This window comes from Benincasa hispida, chromosome 4 (genome assembly GCF_027475165.1).
Source record: "Benincasa hispida cultivar pf3 chromosome 4, pf3_genome.v1.1, whole genome shotgun sequence".
Taxonomy (NCBI): Eukaryota; Viridiplantae; Streptophyta; class Magnoliopsida; order Cucurbitales; family Cucurbitaceae; genus Benincasa; species Benincasa hispida.
The window spans coordinates 34,306,970-34,325,509 of record NC_143481.1 but is presented as its reverse complement, the minus strand read 5'-3'; the positions used below and the strand labels follow the sequence as shown (position 1 = coordinate 34,325,509).

The following is an 18,540-nucleotide window of genomic DNA, read 5'->3' as shown; positions in this document are numbered from 1 at the left end:
GTCTAATAAACACTACGGCATAATTAAGAGTCATCGACAATAATAAATGGATTTAACAACATTGATTAAAATAGAGATTATACATATAAAATAAAATATCTTTTAAGATAATTTGATAAGAAATATAATTTTAAATAATTTTAAATTTTGATCTTTCTCTTTTAATTTGAATAAATTTCTTACCACTAGTTCTATAACTTTAATTTAATAACAAATAATTAAAATTCTATTGTTATATTTAGTTTTTTAAAGATTTTTTTTCCTAAAATTATGCATGTTTACAATGGGCCACTTATTTTTGTTTACTTTTTCACCCACAAAACTATTTTATCCAAGATAGACATTTGTGGGATAACATTTGATCAGGTTGGGTGAAAGGTATGGCATGTTTTTAGACATAAATACTTTATCATAGTTTGACAAGTAGTATACTTACTTATCCTTATTTGGAGTAAAGGAGAAAACTAATTATAGGAGAAATTGAGTGGTGTTGGATTTCTCTATTTCAATATAAATACTTTGAATTGTAATTGAAACATACACAAACATTTTCTTCCAAAACAAAACTATACAAGAGATTGGGTAGAAAAGAAAAAATATAGACGTAGAGAAGAAGAACAAGATGCGTACAACATTGAACTTTGTGGCTCTATCATTCATATTGGTTTCTTTATCTAGAGGGCAATCTCAATCTAGTGATGGTGTTTTCGATGTGACAAAGTATGGTGCTGCACCTAATGCTGAAATATCTCAGGTAAATTATCATTTTTTATTATCATCGATTGAGAGAAATAAAACATCTAGTGGCATCAATCAGATTTATTAATATATTTTAAAAATTAAATAGGCACTAACAAATACATGGAAGGAAGCTTGTGCATCAACAACCCAAAGTAAAGTCATTATTCCAAAAGAAACTTACAAGTTAAGTGCAGTTCAGTTGGTGGGCCCTTGCAAAAGCCCCATCGAAATTCAACTTCAAGGAACATTGCAGGCACCACCGGATCTAACCGGAGACGGATGGATTAGTTTCAGATATATCGATTACTTAACATTAACAGGTGGTGGTGTTTTAGATGGGCAAGGAAAAGTGGCGTGGGAGAAAAATGATTGCCATAAAAACTCAAAGTGTGATCGTATTCCCATGGTAAGCACAATTTAATCACGTAACAAAAATGTTTAGTACTGTTGGCCCATATATTATTTATTGTTACAATTTTAACTATCAAACTAACATTTACGTTTACTCTTTTTTAAGTAAATATATATAAGTATGATAATTTATTTTATTTAAAAAAATGCAGAGTTTGCAGTTAAGCTTTATAAAAAATTCGACAGTAAGTGATATAACGTCTAAAGATAGCAAGAACTTTCATGTCAATGTATTGGGTTGTAAGAACCTCACCTTCCAACATTTCACCATAAATGCACCAGGAGATAGTATTAATTCTGATGGAATTCACATTGGTCGATCTCTTGGGATTAATGTCCTTAATACAAACATTGGTACTGGAGATGATTGTATCTCACTTGGGGATGGAAGTAAGCAAGTAACAATTACTAATGTGACATGTGGGCCTGGACATGGTATAAGTGTAGGAAGCCTAGGAAAATACAATGTTGAAGAACCTGTGGAGGGAATCATAGTTAAGAATTGTACATTGATGAATACATCGAATGGCGTTAGAATCAAAACATGGCCAGCTTCTCCTGCTGCTGGAACCGCTTCTGATATGCACTATGAAGATATAATTATGGTCAATGTCAGCAATCCAATTCTCATAGATCAGGAATACTGTCCACACAACCTATGTAATAAACAGGTACGAAAGTTATTAAACTTCTTTTTAATTTAATTTTTAATACTTAAATTAAGTGACAAGATTATGTCCTATGTTCTTGCCTTTCAGAGTCCATCAAAAGTCAAGATTAGTAAGGTTAGTTTTAAGAATATCAGAGGTACTTCAGGTAATGCGCTCGCAGTCAAACTTCTTTGTAGTTCCGAGTTTCCATGTGAAGATGTAGAGCTAGCTGACATTGACCTCACATATAGCGGAAGGGAAGGCCCAATTACATCTCAATGTTTAAATGTGAAGCCCATCATTTCTGGAAAACAAAATCCTTCGATTTGTTCTCCTCTTTCTCCTAATGCTTCTCCATTAGCTTAAGCTATTTTTTAAGAGATGACTATTTGATGGAAAAAAATTATAATTAATTTTTGATATTCTAAAGCAACTAGTTTAAATTATTTTTGTAATTGCATAAAACTTTAGCACCCAAATTCTCATAGAATTAATTTGTGGTGACCAAATAATTTTTTCTTTGTTGTTTTAGAAGAACAAAGAAATGTATCCTTAGGACTAAATAATATATTATTTTGAGTAATTGATTAATCCACAAATGTCTTCTTTATGAACATTTTTTTTTCCATATTACATGAATGCATGATGCTACATCTTGTGTATTGTCCATTGTACTTTTATCTATCTTAATGCATACACATTCAGTTTTTCTCTATTTATAATAAATGCATTGCTTTATTAATAGTTCTTTATTTAGTAAGCTAAGTTAAAATATCTTTAAAATCATATGTGGCTCGAGGGAAATTTGATTTGTGATGGATCATAAAATTACTATTCAATAATTAAAGAGAATCAAAGATAGTTATGACATAAGTTGTTACTATAGAGCTAAAAGAATTCTTGTGAATAAAATGCATGTAATGGTGCATAAGAGTACAACTCTTGATCTATAGTACAATGACCTTGATTTAATGAATGTATATTAATTGCATAATGAGTCTAAAAAATTTGTACAAGTAAAGGTAACAATATTAAGATCATAAGATCCCATTGCTGGATTTTAAGGACTCTATAAGACATTTTGTTGGAAGAGAAATAAAATAAAAGTTGGAAATCTCAAATTAATATTTAATATGTTGTGTTTATGAAAACAGAATGAAATTCTATATAAGTTAAAAATATTTATAGTTTTAGTTATATGCATTATCCCATTACCCATATTATTAAAAATAAAAGGTTATTTATGTAATATGAATAATATTTGAATCGTTGGGGTTGATGCCCTAAATCTCATGGTTTTATAGTTTATAAACTGTATTTGTACGAACATATTACTTATTTAATAAAATAAGTATTAATTTATTTGACATTTAGTTACATTAAACCAAAACCAAAAAAACTAAGATCCAAGGTTATTAGGTGAAGCTTAAACATGTGTGTAAAGACATACAGGTGGATCATGTTTAAGTAATAAATTGAACGGTCTATAGTAGATGGATAAGATTATGTACCTTATCCTTATGACACTGCAGATACAAACCATTTTGTAATTGTTCTAATCATTGTAAAGTGTTACAAATGATCTGCTCGTGACCATTCATGTGGAGATATGCGAGTGGGGTATTCTATACAAAGAGTTTGTATAAGACCAAACCACAAAATGAATAGTCTCTCCTTAGAACACCATTGCTACAAGAGACTTTCATTTCACCGGAATGACCATAGGTGACTTGACTTTAATCCTCAGTGAGTTGTGAACTCCTACCTATGAGGGCGGTAATTTGATTTACATAAGTGAGAGTTGCCAGATTTTTCGACTCATTATGCCTACCACTTTGGGGATTAGTTTGATTGGGGAGCTAGAAACAAACTACATAAGAAGAAATTCACTCCTTCCCAGGGTAAGTAGATAAATTACTTCTTTAACGGATCATTCAGAGTCTTGAACAATGTGGTGTCACACCCTCTCCTAGCATGAGTGGGATTTAATTATAGTTAGACTATGACTAGTTGTTCATAGAGGGATCAGTGGTACTTACGAAGTTGGGTGTAACTATAGGGGTAAAATAGTAAATTTGACTCAGCTGTACTTACGAGCAATTTGTGAAGGACCAATGTGTTGTTTATTGGTTATATCCAATTAATAGAACAAACTTACAAAATACAGAAGTAACATAATCATTAAGCACTCTAATTATATTAATTTGAATAACAAGCATGCTAAAACACCCAATTTCAATAAAAAGGTTTCAACTTGAATACATTTGTAGATTTCTACTTAATCCTTGCAAAATCCATGAAATTGACGTTCAAATTCTTCAGTAGACTTCCAAAAGAATATTCTCTACTGATCCCAAACTTGAATTGAGTGGTGGAACTCTTGTTGATATGAAATTTCTGTGGCTTTGGAGAGGGTTTGAGAGGAAAAGAAGTTGAGCAGAATTTTCCCAAAACTTCAGCATCCATCTCATGAATCTCAGAAAGTTTGAAGTATTTAATCTACTTCATCATGCACGCACTTCATCATTTTATCAAAGTAGCCTAGGTGTTGATTTAAGAAGAAATTCACCAAGAAATCCAAAAAATGGATAAATCCACTAAAACCCAAAAATCATCTTCAATTTTAAATTCTATTTAACTTATAATTACATTAAACATAATTTCAAATTCAATTTCTGAAATTGAGTTTAAAATTGAAATTTGATTTGATTTTAAATAATTAATTAAACAAATTTAATTAATTAAATAATAATAATTTAATATCAAATATTAAATTAATAAAATACGTAATTCAAACATGAATCTTATTCATGTAATAAATATTTAAATCATCATTCAAATATATTGAACTCCCCAAATACATTTGATTTCAATAAATTTAAACATTAATTATTTAAATATAATTATCCAAACCCTAAAATTGAATTTGAACATTTCAAATTCACTCAATATTCTAATCCAAGATTTAATCTTTTACGAGCTAGTAGAGGGATCTTATGAACCTACAGATTATGAGCTTCAACGATTTGAGATTTAATTGGCTAAACTCTTTAAACAAAATTAATCAATATTCATTAACTACCGGGACATACCACTATAGCTCAATAGTTGCACCCTTCTAACTGTAAATATATTTTTGTCCACTTGATTTAACCATAATCAGTAAGTCGATCCTTCACTAGTCATTTGAATTTATAGCTATCTCAAAATTACCGTTTTAGCCTTATAAATACATCTTGCTCCTTAAGTCTCTACTGATCCTCTATTGAACAATTGGTTTATAGTCCAACTAATAAACCATATCCCTCTCTTTCATGAGAGGGAGGGGCTCTTTTGTTCAAGATTAGCAATCAATACTTAAGAGAACAACCTATCTACTAACCCTAAGATGAGTATGAGTGAATTTCATCTTGTAGAACTATGTCCCAGCTATCTATCTGGTTTTATCCCAAAATGGGAGGCTTATTGAGGGATGACATTGAACCATTCTCACATTTGTAAATCAAAGGATAATCCCGAATAAACAAGAATTCATAGTTAGCTCAAGATTAAGATCGAGTTACCTTAGGTCATCAATTTGAAATTGTCAGTTTTAACAGTAAACTGTTGTTATAAAGAAAAGTGACTATTTCGTTGTTTGGTATGCAAACGTCTTTTGCATAGGATGCCTCTACTCGCATGTCTCCACATGAATGATTTTGAGATTACATTGTTTGTATGAATATACAAAGTGGGCCACATCCATTGTGTCCCTAGAACGAGGTACCTAATCTCATCCATATACATATAGATCTTTGTGGCCATATACTAAAAATTGATCCACTTCTATGTCTCTACATAAAGTTAAAGTATTCATACCAGCCATGGGTTTGTTTATAGGATTTTATAACAGAATGCAATTTCAATAACACTTTTATTGAATGAAGTCTCGGTAATACTTTTATTGCAAAAATAGAATATGTTTAGTAAATATGAACAGAAAGTTTTAGAACATTCCCAACCAAGGAACAAAGAAATATATCTATAGTGCAAAGAGTGCAGTTGTCTGTCTTTAATGGAGTGATCGATAGTTAATGAAGGTTGATTAATTTAACTAAAGAGTTTAATTAATTAATCTCTATCATTGGAGCTTCAATTTATAGGTTCATAAGGTCCCCTTTGTTAGCTTAATAAAGATTAATGAGAATCAAATTAATTTTAGATTAATTTGAATTATTCAAATTAATTTTAGATTAATTTGAATTATTCAAATTAATTAAAGGAATTTAATTATATAAGATACAATTAATATGATGTATAAGATATGTATAATAAAAAGTTTTAATGAGAGGAATAAATATTTAATATGATTCAGATATTAATTATATATATGTGATTCTTATATAAACTATAGGGTAAAATTAATATGAATATAATTCATATTAATACTATAGGTTATATGAAAGAATATGAACTATAGGTTATATTATATGTGATATAATATATGTTAGAGTACAAAAACTTGCAGCGGAAGAAAATAGAATCATTAATCATTCTAATTCCTTAATTTTGACATCAAAATAAATATGTTCATAGGGTATTAAGAATGTTTCAAGACATACCTTTGAAGAATTCTTCGAAATCCAAGCTACTCTTCACGTGATTTCAACTCTAAATCTTCAGTGAACCACCAAGAGATTTTCTCTACTATTCTTAGCCTCGAATTTGAGTGGAACTAAAAAATGAAGTGAATTTGTGAAGGGAATAGAATGGGTTTCAAGTGAAGCAGTGTTAGGTCTTTGAAGGATGTATATTTTCTATGTTAATTCCCCCAAAATTGTGTTGATTATGTGCTTCAAATACTAATTTTTTAGATAAAACAATCCGCAAGACATTTAGAAGTCATTAAGAGAAGATTATGTAACCAAGAAATCAACAAATGAAGAGAATCGAGTAAACACCAAAATTCCATTGAGTACCATCAAATTCCATCAAATTCCATCGAGTATTTAGTAGAATACTATAAAGTACAATTGGGTAAAGTTATTGAGTAGTCACATCCTGCCCCGAGCCTGCCTCTTGAGCCTGAGGGGAGGCATGAGGACGGCAGATACCACCCTTTTGTGATTACTACTGCCCATCTCTATCTTACTACACTTAGTAAACTTTAAGCCTAAAGATGTAATCAACAACTGTTTGACTAAGCTCATTTTATTACAAATAGTATAACGTTTATACAACTCTCAGACTTGACTATAAAGTTTACTTCAACAACTCTAAAATAGAAAGTTTGACTAGGGCTGTGGCAGACATTGACCTTAGCAGCACCTTGAAACTTCTCACCTTTTACTACTTGGAAAGAAAAACATGAAAGAAAATAATGAGCTTCAAGAAGCTCAGTGGGTGGTAAGCAACTTCTAGAGTCTAGTTCAACTCATAAACTAACAAACATATCACAACTACGAGGTTAGTACATTCAAACCTCAGCCTCGAATGAGTCTGTTCTCAACTCTATCTACACTCACGGTAGATAGTTAAACTAATACTAGTCATAAACGCTTACTCTCTTGTGTTCCTTATGTTTCCTATGTGCACATAGATCCACGCTTATGGGCACAAAAGCTAGGCCTGTCGGCCTTCTTACCATCCCATACGAGTTTCCTCTCATAGGCTCAGGAACTAGACCTCTCGGTCCCTCGACCATCCTGTGAGGTTTTGCTCCAGGCTCAGGAACTAGGTCTATTGAACCCCTGACCGTCCCGTTCACATCTTCTCATTCTCATGCTAATTACTCATTCACAATATAAGCATACATATACTCTATAAGATATGCTTAAGACTTAAAGGAAATTACCACTCGCCTTGGTAAGGTAGGAACCTTTCTCTCTAGAAGTTCTTTGGTTTCCTTGGGCTCCCTTTTGAACCCTAAATTCCAGATTCAATTTTAAGCTCGGATTACTCATAGTTCTAAAACTTATTTCGAGATACTTTCTTCTACAAAAATGCTCTAAAATTTATCAGGAAGCTTACCTTAAATTCTCATAATATAAATCTTCGTGGTTTGGATGGAATCCTCGAATCATCAAGATTGACCTAAACTTACCCGAGAGCTCAACCATTCTGTATTTTCTTCATTCTCCAGTCTGATTCCTTGGAGCTTTTTCTTCCACAGCTCTACTTTGAAAACTAGACTCTTAGATATTTCAAGTGGCTTTGGAATCACTCAAAACGCACAAGTAGTCTGGGAGAACTCCTCATCCTAAGTTGATGCTACTTCTAGACCTCACTATCTGACAACATCTTCTCCTCTTGGAAATGCATGGTTTTCCTCTGAATCTGCTCTCAAACACTCTTCCTACTGTTCTTTGAAGAGAATTTGTGTTATAAACTAAAGAGTTACCTTGTGTGGTATTTATAGGCCAAATGAACCGATCCATCTCATTTCCTAAGGCTTCCAATGCAAGATACCTCCTACTTTAGCAACTTTTGGAGTGTTTGCACCAAGCTTTGCCACCACCTACTTCCTTGCCATTCACTTACTTCCATGCCACTCACCTACTTGCATGAAGTTTGAGTTGTCTTCCTCATGCATAAAACTTCTTTGCATGAAACTCTATTCGTCCACCTCCTACTAACTCAAGTTCAACATCCTCTCGGTTCAGCCACTTATCTGGGTGAATTCATCAGCCTTGCGTAACGCAAGTCTTAACACTGCATAAACACTTGGCCCATCGTGTAGTCCATTGTGTAGCTCTTTCACTTAACGCATAGCTCTATCGTTTAGCTAAATCTCTCGCTGATACTTATCACCCAACCCTCTCGCTATCGCTCATCATTTAGCCCTCTCGCTGTTGCCAATCGTGTAGCACCTGCGCCCATTGCACAGGGCCTATGCCCCATCGTATAGCTCCACCATTTAGTGATCTCTCAGTGTTAATGATATTGCTATCGCGTATCTCTCACTGTTAATGATCTCGCTGTCGCTCATCGTCTAGTGCATAACCTATCACATAGCTCCTACGCCTATCGTGTAGCTCTCGTTGTCACGCATCGTTTAGCGCTAACGCCTATCATCTAACGCATCACGCCCATCGTCTAGCACGTCCGCTCATTGTGTAGCGCCATCGTCTAACGTGTGTGTCTATCGTGCAACACCCATCGTCTTAGCGCTTCACCTATCGTGTAGCGCTCACGCTTATCGTCGTAGCGCCCATGCTTATCATTTATCATCTAGTGCTAGCATCACTTCGCATCGTTTAGCGTCGCACGTAGCTAGATGATCATCTAGCGCATCACTTAGCACCTCACGTAGCTACACGATCGTCCGCACAGTGCCTTGCGTTCATTGTCTAGCCCTCTTGCTCTCGCTCACAGTCTCTTATCATCCCAACGCATGAGAAACCTTTGGGAAGTGCTTCTTGCCAATGCTTCGACCAACATGCGTCCCTTGTCATGCCAACGTTTGGGCAAACTTCATAAACTCAATGCATGGTTGTACTTTGACTTTAAGGCTTAATTTCTTTTAACCTCTACAAACTTAGCTTCATCTCATGTGTTAATGTTTTCTAACACCAAACACATGGTTTCTTTTTTGACTTCACACTTAGTCAAATTTAACTAGTTAAGGCTCAACTCAGAGCTACTCAAGGAAAATCTATTCCAATACTTAAAAATTTTCCTTCTCTTCAACATAGAAATTAACTTACACTTAGTTAATTTCCTTAATTACCTATTTAAATAGAGAAATTGAGATATGGGTTTCACATGAGTAATCAACCATCAAGGAAATTGTTATCAAGCTATCAAGTAAGGTTCTCGAGTTATCGAGTAATTACTAAAAAGGTCATCGAGTATTGACCGTCGAGTATCGAGTATTCCATCACCGAGTGTCGAGGAGCGAGTATTAAACAGAAAACTCGATGCGTTCGTTCTTGTTTCCAGATTTTGACGCGATTCATCCCGCGCAACCAAGCGTCAACGATGCGTCTCAACGCTATTCTTGCAACTATAAATAGATTTCTTTCATTTTTGCTAAGGGGAGGAGGATAGTTTTCTTTCATTTTCTTGCTGAAGGGAAGAAGCACAATTCTATGGAGGCTGGAATTTCTCTCTGTATCAATTAATCTCTACCTAGATTAGATTTTGATTTCTTTTTTATTTGTAATCAATAACTTGTAATTTTTCATGAATTTGTCTATGAATTTTTGAAGTAATTCAATCTTGTTTCTATTTCAAGGATTCTTGTAAATTCTTTTGAGTTTTCTACTTTCTTTATTATTAGCAATCTGAATTTGAGCATTTTTTAATCTTATTTTAATTCTTGAAGCATGTTGAATGATCTATATCTTGAGCATGTTTAGCCTAAATGCTTTGTTTTGTCACAATCATTGTTGTATATGTTGCTTTTAATATGTTCGATGGAATGTCTAGCCAAGATCTACAAGAGGCAACATTAATTGTGTGTTTGATGGCTATTCCTAGGATGCACTAATTACTAAATTTGGAGCAAACTTGGTTAATTGAGTAAGCTATATTAACAATTAATCAACGCAATTGAATCCAGGAACCTAATACGTATGTTTTCTATTCTATATGGCCGCTATTGAACCTAATGGAAGTAGGAGCATGTAGGTTGATTAGGGTTTGGCCTATCCAACCTTAATCATAGAACGCTCTCTTGACTAGGTTATTGCTAGTTGTCGGCCTTTGTAGAGGCTAGCTTGTTAGAGTTGAGTGAGTAGTTGCGAGCGTAATCCGATTGTGAATTAAATTTGTAGAATTCAATGATAAGAATTGCAATGAATGTCTAACTTGGATTAGAAGCAAGATTGTTCTAAACTTGGTTACAACTATCCTTTATCTTTTGATTTTTAGCATGTTTTTTTTTTGTTTTGATTAAAAAAAAAAACCCCCATTTTATAGCTTCCATAGTTAAGCTTGGTTAAAGAAAATATTATATAACATTTCCCTGTGGATCGACCTCTTACTTTCATTTTAACTATGAGTTAGTTAGGTTGTTGTTTGAGTTTTATAAATATTGTTTGTTTCGGGTTAGGTAGAACTAACGACACCTACTTAGCTTCGAACAAAATCCAAGCTGCTCTTCACGTGATTTCAGCTCCAAATCTTCAGTGAAGCATCAAGAGATCTTTGCTATTATTCTAAGCCTGAATTTGAGTTGTGGAAATAAAAAATGAAGTGAATTTGTGAAGGGAATAGAATGGATTTAAAGTGAAGGAGTAGAACTCAACAAAAACTTTTTCCAGTTCTTCCTCCATTCTATGTAAATTGAAGAGTTTTATGTAACCATTACATACATCTACTAAACTTTTGAGCAATTAACACTTCAAGAAGCACTCAAGAAGTGGAATTAGGTGTTTCATTTAGAACAATCCACCAAAATAAGCAAAAATGTGGATATTTCCACTATCTCAATTTAATTCCAAAATTAAATTGAATTAATTTACAATTTTCATTTTAATTAATTCAAAATTAATTAAACTAAGAAAACAATATTCAATTTCTAAAATTGAATAAGAAATGAAAATTAATTTTGTTTTAATTAATTAAAAAAATTTAATTAATTCAATAAAAATTTAATATCAAATATTAAATTAATCAAACATCTAATTTTAAACATGAATCATATTTATGTAATTAATATTTAAATCAATATTTAAATATTATAAACTCTCCAATTTCGTTTAATTTCGATAAATTAAATGTTAATTAATTATATCAAATATAATTATACAAACCCTAATTTGAATTTGAACTATTCAAATTCAAACCTAAGTTCAATTTGAACATTTCATACTGAAATTCAATTTGAACACTTCAAATTGATAGCATTCCAAATTCATTCAATTTATTAATTCAAGGTATTCATGTTTTACAAGCAAGTAGAGAGACTTTATGGACCTACAAATCATGAGCCCCAACGATTTGAGATTAATTGGCTAAAACTTGTTAGACCGAATTAATCAATATTTGTTAACTATCGAGTCACGACACTATAGCTCGATAGTTGCGCTCTCCACATTGTAGATATATTTGTGTCCACTTGATTTAACCATAATCAGTAAGTCAACCCTTTACAGGTTGTTCGTAATAATGGCTGGGTCAAATGTTGTTTTACCCCCGAAATTATGTCTTGCTCCTCATGTTCCACTGATCCTCTAATGAACAATTGGTTTGTGATCCAATCACTAAACCAAATCCCTCTCGATCCAATGAGAGGGTGGGACTCCTTGTTCAAGACCTGGATTCAACACTTAAAAGAACAAACTTTCTCTTATCCCTCAATTGGGTAGGCATGAATTCCGTCTTGCACCCTATGTCCTTAGCTATTTACCCTATCTTACCCCTGAAATTGGAGGCTTATTGAGCCTACGCTGTTGAGCAACCTTTACCTATACAAATCTAAGGATAATCCCGAATAAACAGGAGTTCATAGTTAGTTCAAGATTAAGATCGAGTTACCTAAGTCATCTAAGTGAAATAGTCAGTCTTAAATAGTAAACAACGTTATAAAGTAAGAGTGACTTATTTCTTGGTCCAATCTTATGCAAACTCATTTAGACTATTTACTCGAACCTGATCCACTCTTATGTCTCCACATAAAGTTCAAGTACTCATGTAATAGTCATGAATCTTTTAGTTTATTGGATTTATTTCTAAAACGAAATAAGCAATTCATATATTCAATATAACTTTATTGAATCAAACTTAAATAAAAATTTTATTTATTTATAGAATGAGTTTATTGTTTACAAACCACGAGTTTTAGGACATAAAACCCAACAATATAAATTATAGGTTATAGATTATATATGATATAATCTATGGTTTAATATTAATATGTATTATATGGTTAATATATATTTATTAAAACTCATTTTTTGAATTTTGAAAATTAAATCCCATGGGAGTTATTTTAAAGTAGGGAGGAAGTTATTTTAACTCCTTCAACCCCTTCATATACGTGATGCACAGAGAAAAAAAAAAGGGAGTGTACCTTAAAATTGTTTTATAGAGAATCTTCATCTCTTTAATCTCTCTACAATTTTTCTCTCAAGAAAAAAAATTCCTTCACCAAAACTAAACAGAAGCCCACTCTACTCTATGTGATTCTCACCTTGAGAATAAAGAGGAAATATTGTGGTGATGTCGTTGTTACGTTGTTATTGTGTTTGTGTTGTTGTGAACGGGTGAAAAAGAGACGATCGGTTCGTGATCTTACTGTGGAGAGGAATCGTGAAGAAGTGTTCTTCAAGGATATGTGTTTCTTGATCCGTTCCCCTCTCTGTATTTTCACAATAGAAGCATGCTAAGAATTTTTTTTATCCTGTAGTTTCGTTGCCTTTGAATTTTAAGTTCTGTAAAACAATTTCAAGAAATAAGGCATTCAATTGCTTCTACTTCGAGGAATTCCAATCCCTAAAATTAGTATCAAAGCCAGGTTTTGTCTCTGATTTTTGTTTCTTACTTGAGTTCAAAGTTTTGGTGGGATTTAAGTTCTGCATTGTGAAGTTATGATAGTTTTGCACATAGATGTTTCAAAACTTGGCATAGTTTACTGCTTTGTTTCAATTCGATTTGTAAGGTCTCGATGTTTATGGACATTTAATTTCATATCATCAAATCTTTAAGTCTGTGTTGCTCGTAGTAAAGTGCTTACCAAGATCTAGGGTTCAATTTGGAGAATTTTGGAGCAAGAACGAAGCAAAATGGATGAAGGATTGAAACAGAGGAAGCATTCATTCCTAGAACGTAACGCACAGCGTAACAACGTTGTGCATTACGTTGTAAGGCAGAATGCTCAGTGTAGTTGCACTCGGCAGTAGCATTACAATGCTAATGCAGAGCATAGCTACGTTACAACTCAAAATCCAACATAATGACATTGGCACAGAGCATCTTTACGCTCCAAACTCATTCGCTCACATGCTTTTGCAGTTCCAGAACATGGGTTCGAGTCTTCCTCAGCGGTAGTTGAAGGATGTTTTTTGTATTATTTCAATTAATTTTTAATATTAATTATTTTCTTTTCTTTTTGAATTAATTAAATTAATATAAATGTTACATTAATTTAATTATTGTTTTAGGATGGCAATTTTTGGTATGTTGCTTTTATTATTATGTTCATATGATGCATGATTTATTTATTTATATAGCATATTGTATGCCATATAGTATAAAAAACCCACCATAAGATAAACATTTTCTCTTGCATCATTTTTTATATATGTATTATATTATAAAGTTTCATGATTTAATTAAGCATACTCATTCATCATATTACATATAATTGTTATATTATATGATTGCATGCATATATAATATGTCCATGCATCATATATTATAATTGTTATAATATATAGTTCGGATGAATGGATATGTATGTTTTCATTACTTTATAATATAATTGTTATGTTATATAATGAAAATGGAGATGCATGAAACATGATATTACCTTAGAAAAATATAATTGTTATATTTTGATGTATGTCATTAGATGCATGAATAGACTTTATTTATTTCATTAACCTTTATAAGTAATATAAGCTAGCGAAATTAGAATTAAAATCTATAATCCAAAGTTGCATGCAAAAATCGGTTAAATTAATTTGAAACTGTTTAAAATTGATTACACCTAGACCTATGTTAATAATTTTTCTAATTATATTAGAAATAAATTTAATCTTTTAATTTCCTTTTAATAGGATTAAAATGAATTAAATAAAAAATTAAATTTATAACATTATTATCTATAAGAGACCTTTTTCTAAGGAAGATTATATCTAGGCTGAGGTATTTAAGCTGACGGAAACAGAATAACCTTACTTGGGAACCAACCTAAAAGGTGAATTAGACAAATATGTTATAAATATGTAATAAATGATTAGGTTTATTAAAGTCTTTAATAATAATAAAAAAAATCATTATTGTTAAACTATCCAATACAGGGCAAATTTAACAATCACTTAGTTAAATTTTTCAGTCAGATTTTTCTAAGTTAATAAACCCTAGGTTAAAAACACTTAGTGGGAGAAAAATAATATATATGATATGTCAATTTCTTTTCACATCTCTCTCTAAATAGTTCACACCGTGAGATTTATGTTCGATCTCAAAACAACATTGCTTGTGTCCCCCTATGGATGATGTTTCCATAGGTCAATATCTAGGTGAATAGAGAGAGTGTTCATATCAAGTGACAGAGGGACGTGTGACAACACATCCCAAGTCTCTTTCATTGGTTTGTTGTATAGTTTCATACTTGGCCTCAAGCCAACTTTATTTGTATCCCCCTACGGATGGTATTTGCATGAAATTATACACAAACTCCAAAGTGGATAGGACTTCTTTAGTTTTTGTCCAAATTGATTTTTTCCTATATTGGGCTCATTGGGATGGAACTCTAGAGTCTAAAATGAAGGGTTACACTTATAAGAAATTATTAAGTAAGTTAATAATTTATGGACCGAATAATGGCGACTAATCGTTATAGGGATAAGAGTTATTCTAGTGTAATGGTTGGTTAAGATTGTTTCAATTCATTGAAAGGGTAACTGATCACCCTGCGGTAGCTTTTATCCTTACTCACTGAAGCATCATTGCAAAAATAGATATCACATCGGGTACATTAAATTTTTGCTAAATAGATTGGTCTTTCTTGGGTAATGCCTTGATAACTAAATAATTTGTAAGTTTTTAGCAATCTTCGTAATGACTAGCACTACACTAAATTTGTTCAGTGTTGATAAACTGAACGATGACAACTACACAAGTTGGAAAAATACTATAAACAATTAATTAAACAATTAATTTAATTTAATATTCAATTATTAAATCTAATGTTAGTCCCAACCAATATGAATCCTTATTCATAGTCTTGATATTTAAATCTTATTTTAATATCTTCAATTCTCTCTTTATCATAAAATTCCAAATTGTTGATATGTCATTAAATATATCACACATATTTAACAAATATTACTTAATTCAAATTCTAACACTTCGAATTCACTTGTTACATTGTTCTAAGGTTTAGTCCGATATGAGCTAGCGGAGGGTTCTCATGGACGTATACATATCATAGGTTCCAACAATCCGAGATTAACCGGCTAAAGTCTTTAATCCAATTAACCAACATTCGTTAACTACCGAGTCACTCCACTAAAGCCCAGTAGTTGCACTCCCCATATTGTAGATATATTTCTGTCCACTCGATATAACCACAATAAGTCAACCCTTCACAAGTTGTTCGTAATAATAGTTGGGTCAAAAGCTATTTTACCCCTGAGATTACATCTTGCTTCTTAAGTTTCACTGATTCTCTAATGAACAATTGGTTTGTGATCCAATCACTAAATGAGTCTCTCTCAAGCCAATGAGAGGGTGGGACCCCTTTTTCAAGACCTAAAGTCAGCACTTAAGGGAACAATGTCTCCATTATCCCTAAAAGTGGGTAGGAGTAAATTTCATCTTGCACCCTATGTCAATAGCTATCTACCCGGTTTTACCCCTGAAATGGGGCTTATTGAGTCGACGCTATTGAGCTAACCCTCATCCATGCAATCTAAGGATAATCGCGAATAAACAAGAGTTTATAGTTAGCTTAGGATTAAGATCAAGTTACCTAGGTCATCACTTTAAAGTAGTTAGTCTTAAACAGTAAACAAAATTATAAAGTAAGAGTGACTTATTTCTTGGTTCAATCTTATACAAACTCTTTATACAGGACACTCCCAATTGACCCAGCCGTTATTACGAACAACCTGTGAATGGTCGACTTACGGATTATGGTAAAATCAAGTTGACACAAATATATCTACAGTGAGGAGAGTACAAATATCGAGCTATAGTGGTGTGATTTGATAGTTATGAATATTGATTAATTTGGTCTAAAGAGTTTTAGCCATTTAATCTTAAATCATTGGAGCTCATGATCTGTAGGTCCATAAGGTCACTCTACTAGCTCATAAAACATGACACCTTGAATTAATAAATTGAGTGAATTTGGAATGATATCAATTTGAAGTGTTCAAATTGAATTTCAAATTGAAATTAGGGTTTGAATTTGAATAAGTTCAAATTCAAATTAGGCTTTGTATAATTATATTTGATATAATTAAACGTTTAATTTATCGAAATTAAACAAAATTAGAGAGTTTATAATATTTAGATATTGATTTAAATTTTAATTACATGAATAGGATTCATGTTTAAAACTAGGTGCATGATTAATTTAATATTTTGATATTAAACTGTTATTTAATTAATTAAATATATTAAATTAATTAAAAATCAAATTAATTTTCAATTTCAATTCAATTTGAAAAGTTAAATTTTGATGTTATAAACTTAATTAATTATGAATTAATTAAATCAAATTTTTGTTAATTTTTGAATTAATTAAAATTTGAATTTAAAAATACAAAAAAATTGGCAATTGGATTTGACTGGGATCGTCCCACATTTTCATCAAATTGAGGTGTTCCTCCCATATACACACACAAATCCCATTTTCATACATGCAATTGAAGTGGCCTTGAAATGTCTCCTTCAGTGCCTGCATGAAAAGGGTGGATAAAACACTTCAATTTCTAAGGATCAAAAAGAGGAAAGTTGGAAGAACTAGAGGAAAAAAGTTCCAGCTGAGTTCTTCTCCTTCACCTAAGTACCTATCCCTTTCCCTTCGCAAATTCAGCTCAATTGTGAGTTGCACTACTCAAATTCAAGGCTAAGAATAGTAGAGAAGATCTCTTGATGGTTCACTGTTGAATTGGAGCTGTAATCACGAGAATAGTAGCTTGGAATAGGGAGAATTCATCAAAGGTATATTGTTGAGAAACCATCTTCTTAAATTTCTGTTTAAGCATGCTTTTAGAACTTAAATTAAATGTAATTAGAGTGTTTATTGATTATGTTTGCTTCCGTGCATGTTATCTTATCCTAACATTGTCCTTGTTGAAGGATTGACTGAAAATTCAATCAACGTAAGTCAATTATGTGACTAGGGTCATTCAGTAAATTTCTCTAAAGACAAATGCCTTATGATCCATGCAGAAATATGATTATCATGACAAATATGTACTCATCTGACAACCGTTATTTCTAGATTCCTAATGTTTGTTCAGATGTCTGTCACACAGCTCAAAACAATGATCCTTCTCTTTGGCATAAGTGGCTAGGACATGTTAATCTTCACCCTATCAAGATGGTTGTGTCCGAAAAAGCCATTCTTGAGATACTCTCCTTATTTGGAGACGGAGATGCAGTATGTGGTGATTGTCAATGTGAACCTCGAATCCCAATTTTACACTTAAGTGTGTTTTCTTATTTAAATTGTCTTAATTTTCCACTTAATTGTGTGTCTCTATTTAAATTTGTATAAATAAGTTGAGTAGGTTGATGAGAAAGTTAGTGTGAAATGGTGAAGAAGGAATGGGGATTTGAAAAAGAAAAATATGGAAATTGAGTTTGGAAAATTTCGGCTAAGTATAGAGAAGTTATGTGAAATGCGTTATGGATGAAGAAAGGATTGAAGAACTGAGAAAAATATGGGAAAATATTTTGGGGAAAATCTGGAAAAAACGTGTAGAAGTTGCACGGAGACAAACAATTCGCAGTAGCTAAGAGCGAGATCGTTGAGAGCGAGATCTTTGAGATCGAGACCAGCGAGATTGGAGAGGAAATGGGAGAGAGCAAGATTGGATAGAAGATGGGAGAGAGCAAGACCAGCGAGAAAGCT

General features: G+C 32.2%; 1 protein-coding gene across 1 annotated transcript; it reads left to right on the top strand.

The window, feature by feature from the left end:
• Window positions 1-622: 622 nt before the first annotated feature.
• LOC150036659 (exopolygalacturonase-like) lies at window positions 623-2,168 on the top strand. The gene is made up of 4 exons (XM_090313203.1): window positions 623-754; window positions 848-1,147; window positions 1,305-1,823; window positions 1,911-2,168. The coding sequence occupies exons 1-4, from the start codon at window positions 623-625 to the stop codon at window positions 2,166-2,168; spliced, it is 1,209 nt and encodes a 402-aa protein (XP_090169329.1).
• Window positions 2,169-18,540: the final 16,372 nt, after the last annotated feature.

Bases quoted from the DNA above. Each gene is read 5' to 3' on its own strand.
- LOC150036659 (XM_090313203.1), top strand. From the start codon at position 623: ATGCGTACAACATTGAACTTTGTGGCTCTATCATTCATATTGGTTTCT. The intron at 755-847 runs GTAAATTATCAT...AAAATTAAATAG, and splicing joins CTAATGCTGAAATATCTCAG to GCACTAACAAATACATGGAA. The intron at 1,824-1,910 runs GTACGAAAGTTA...CTTGCCTTTCAG, and splicing joins ACAACCTATGTAATAAACAG to AGTCCATCAAAAGTCAAGAT.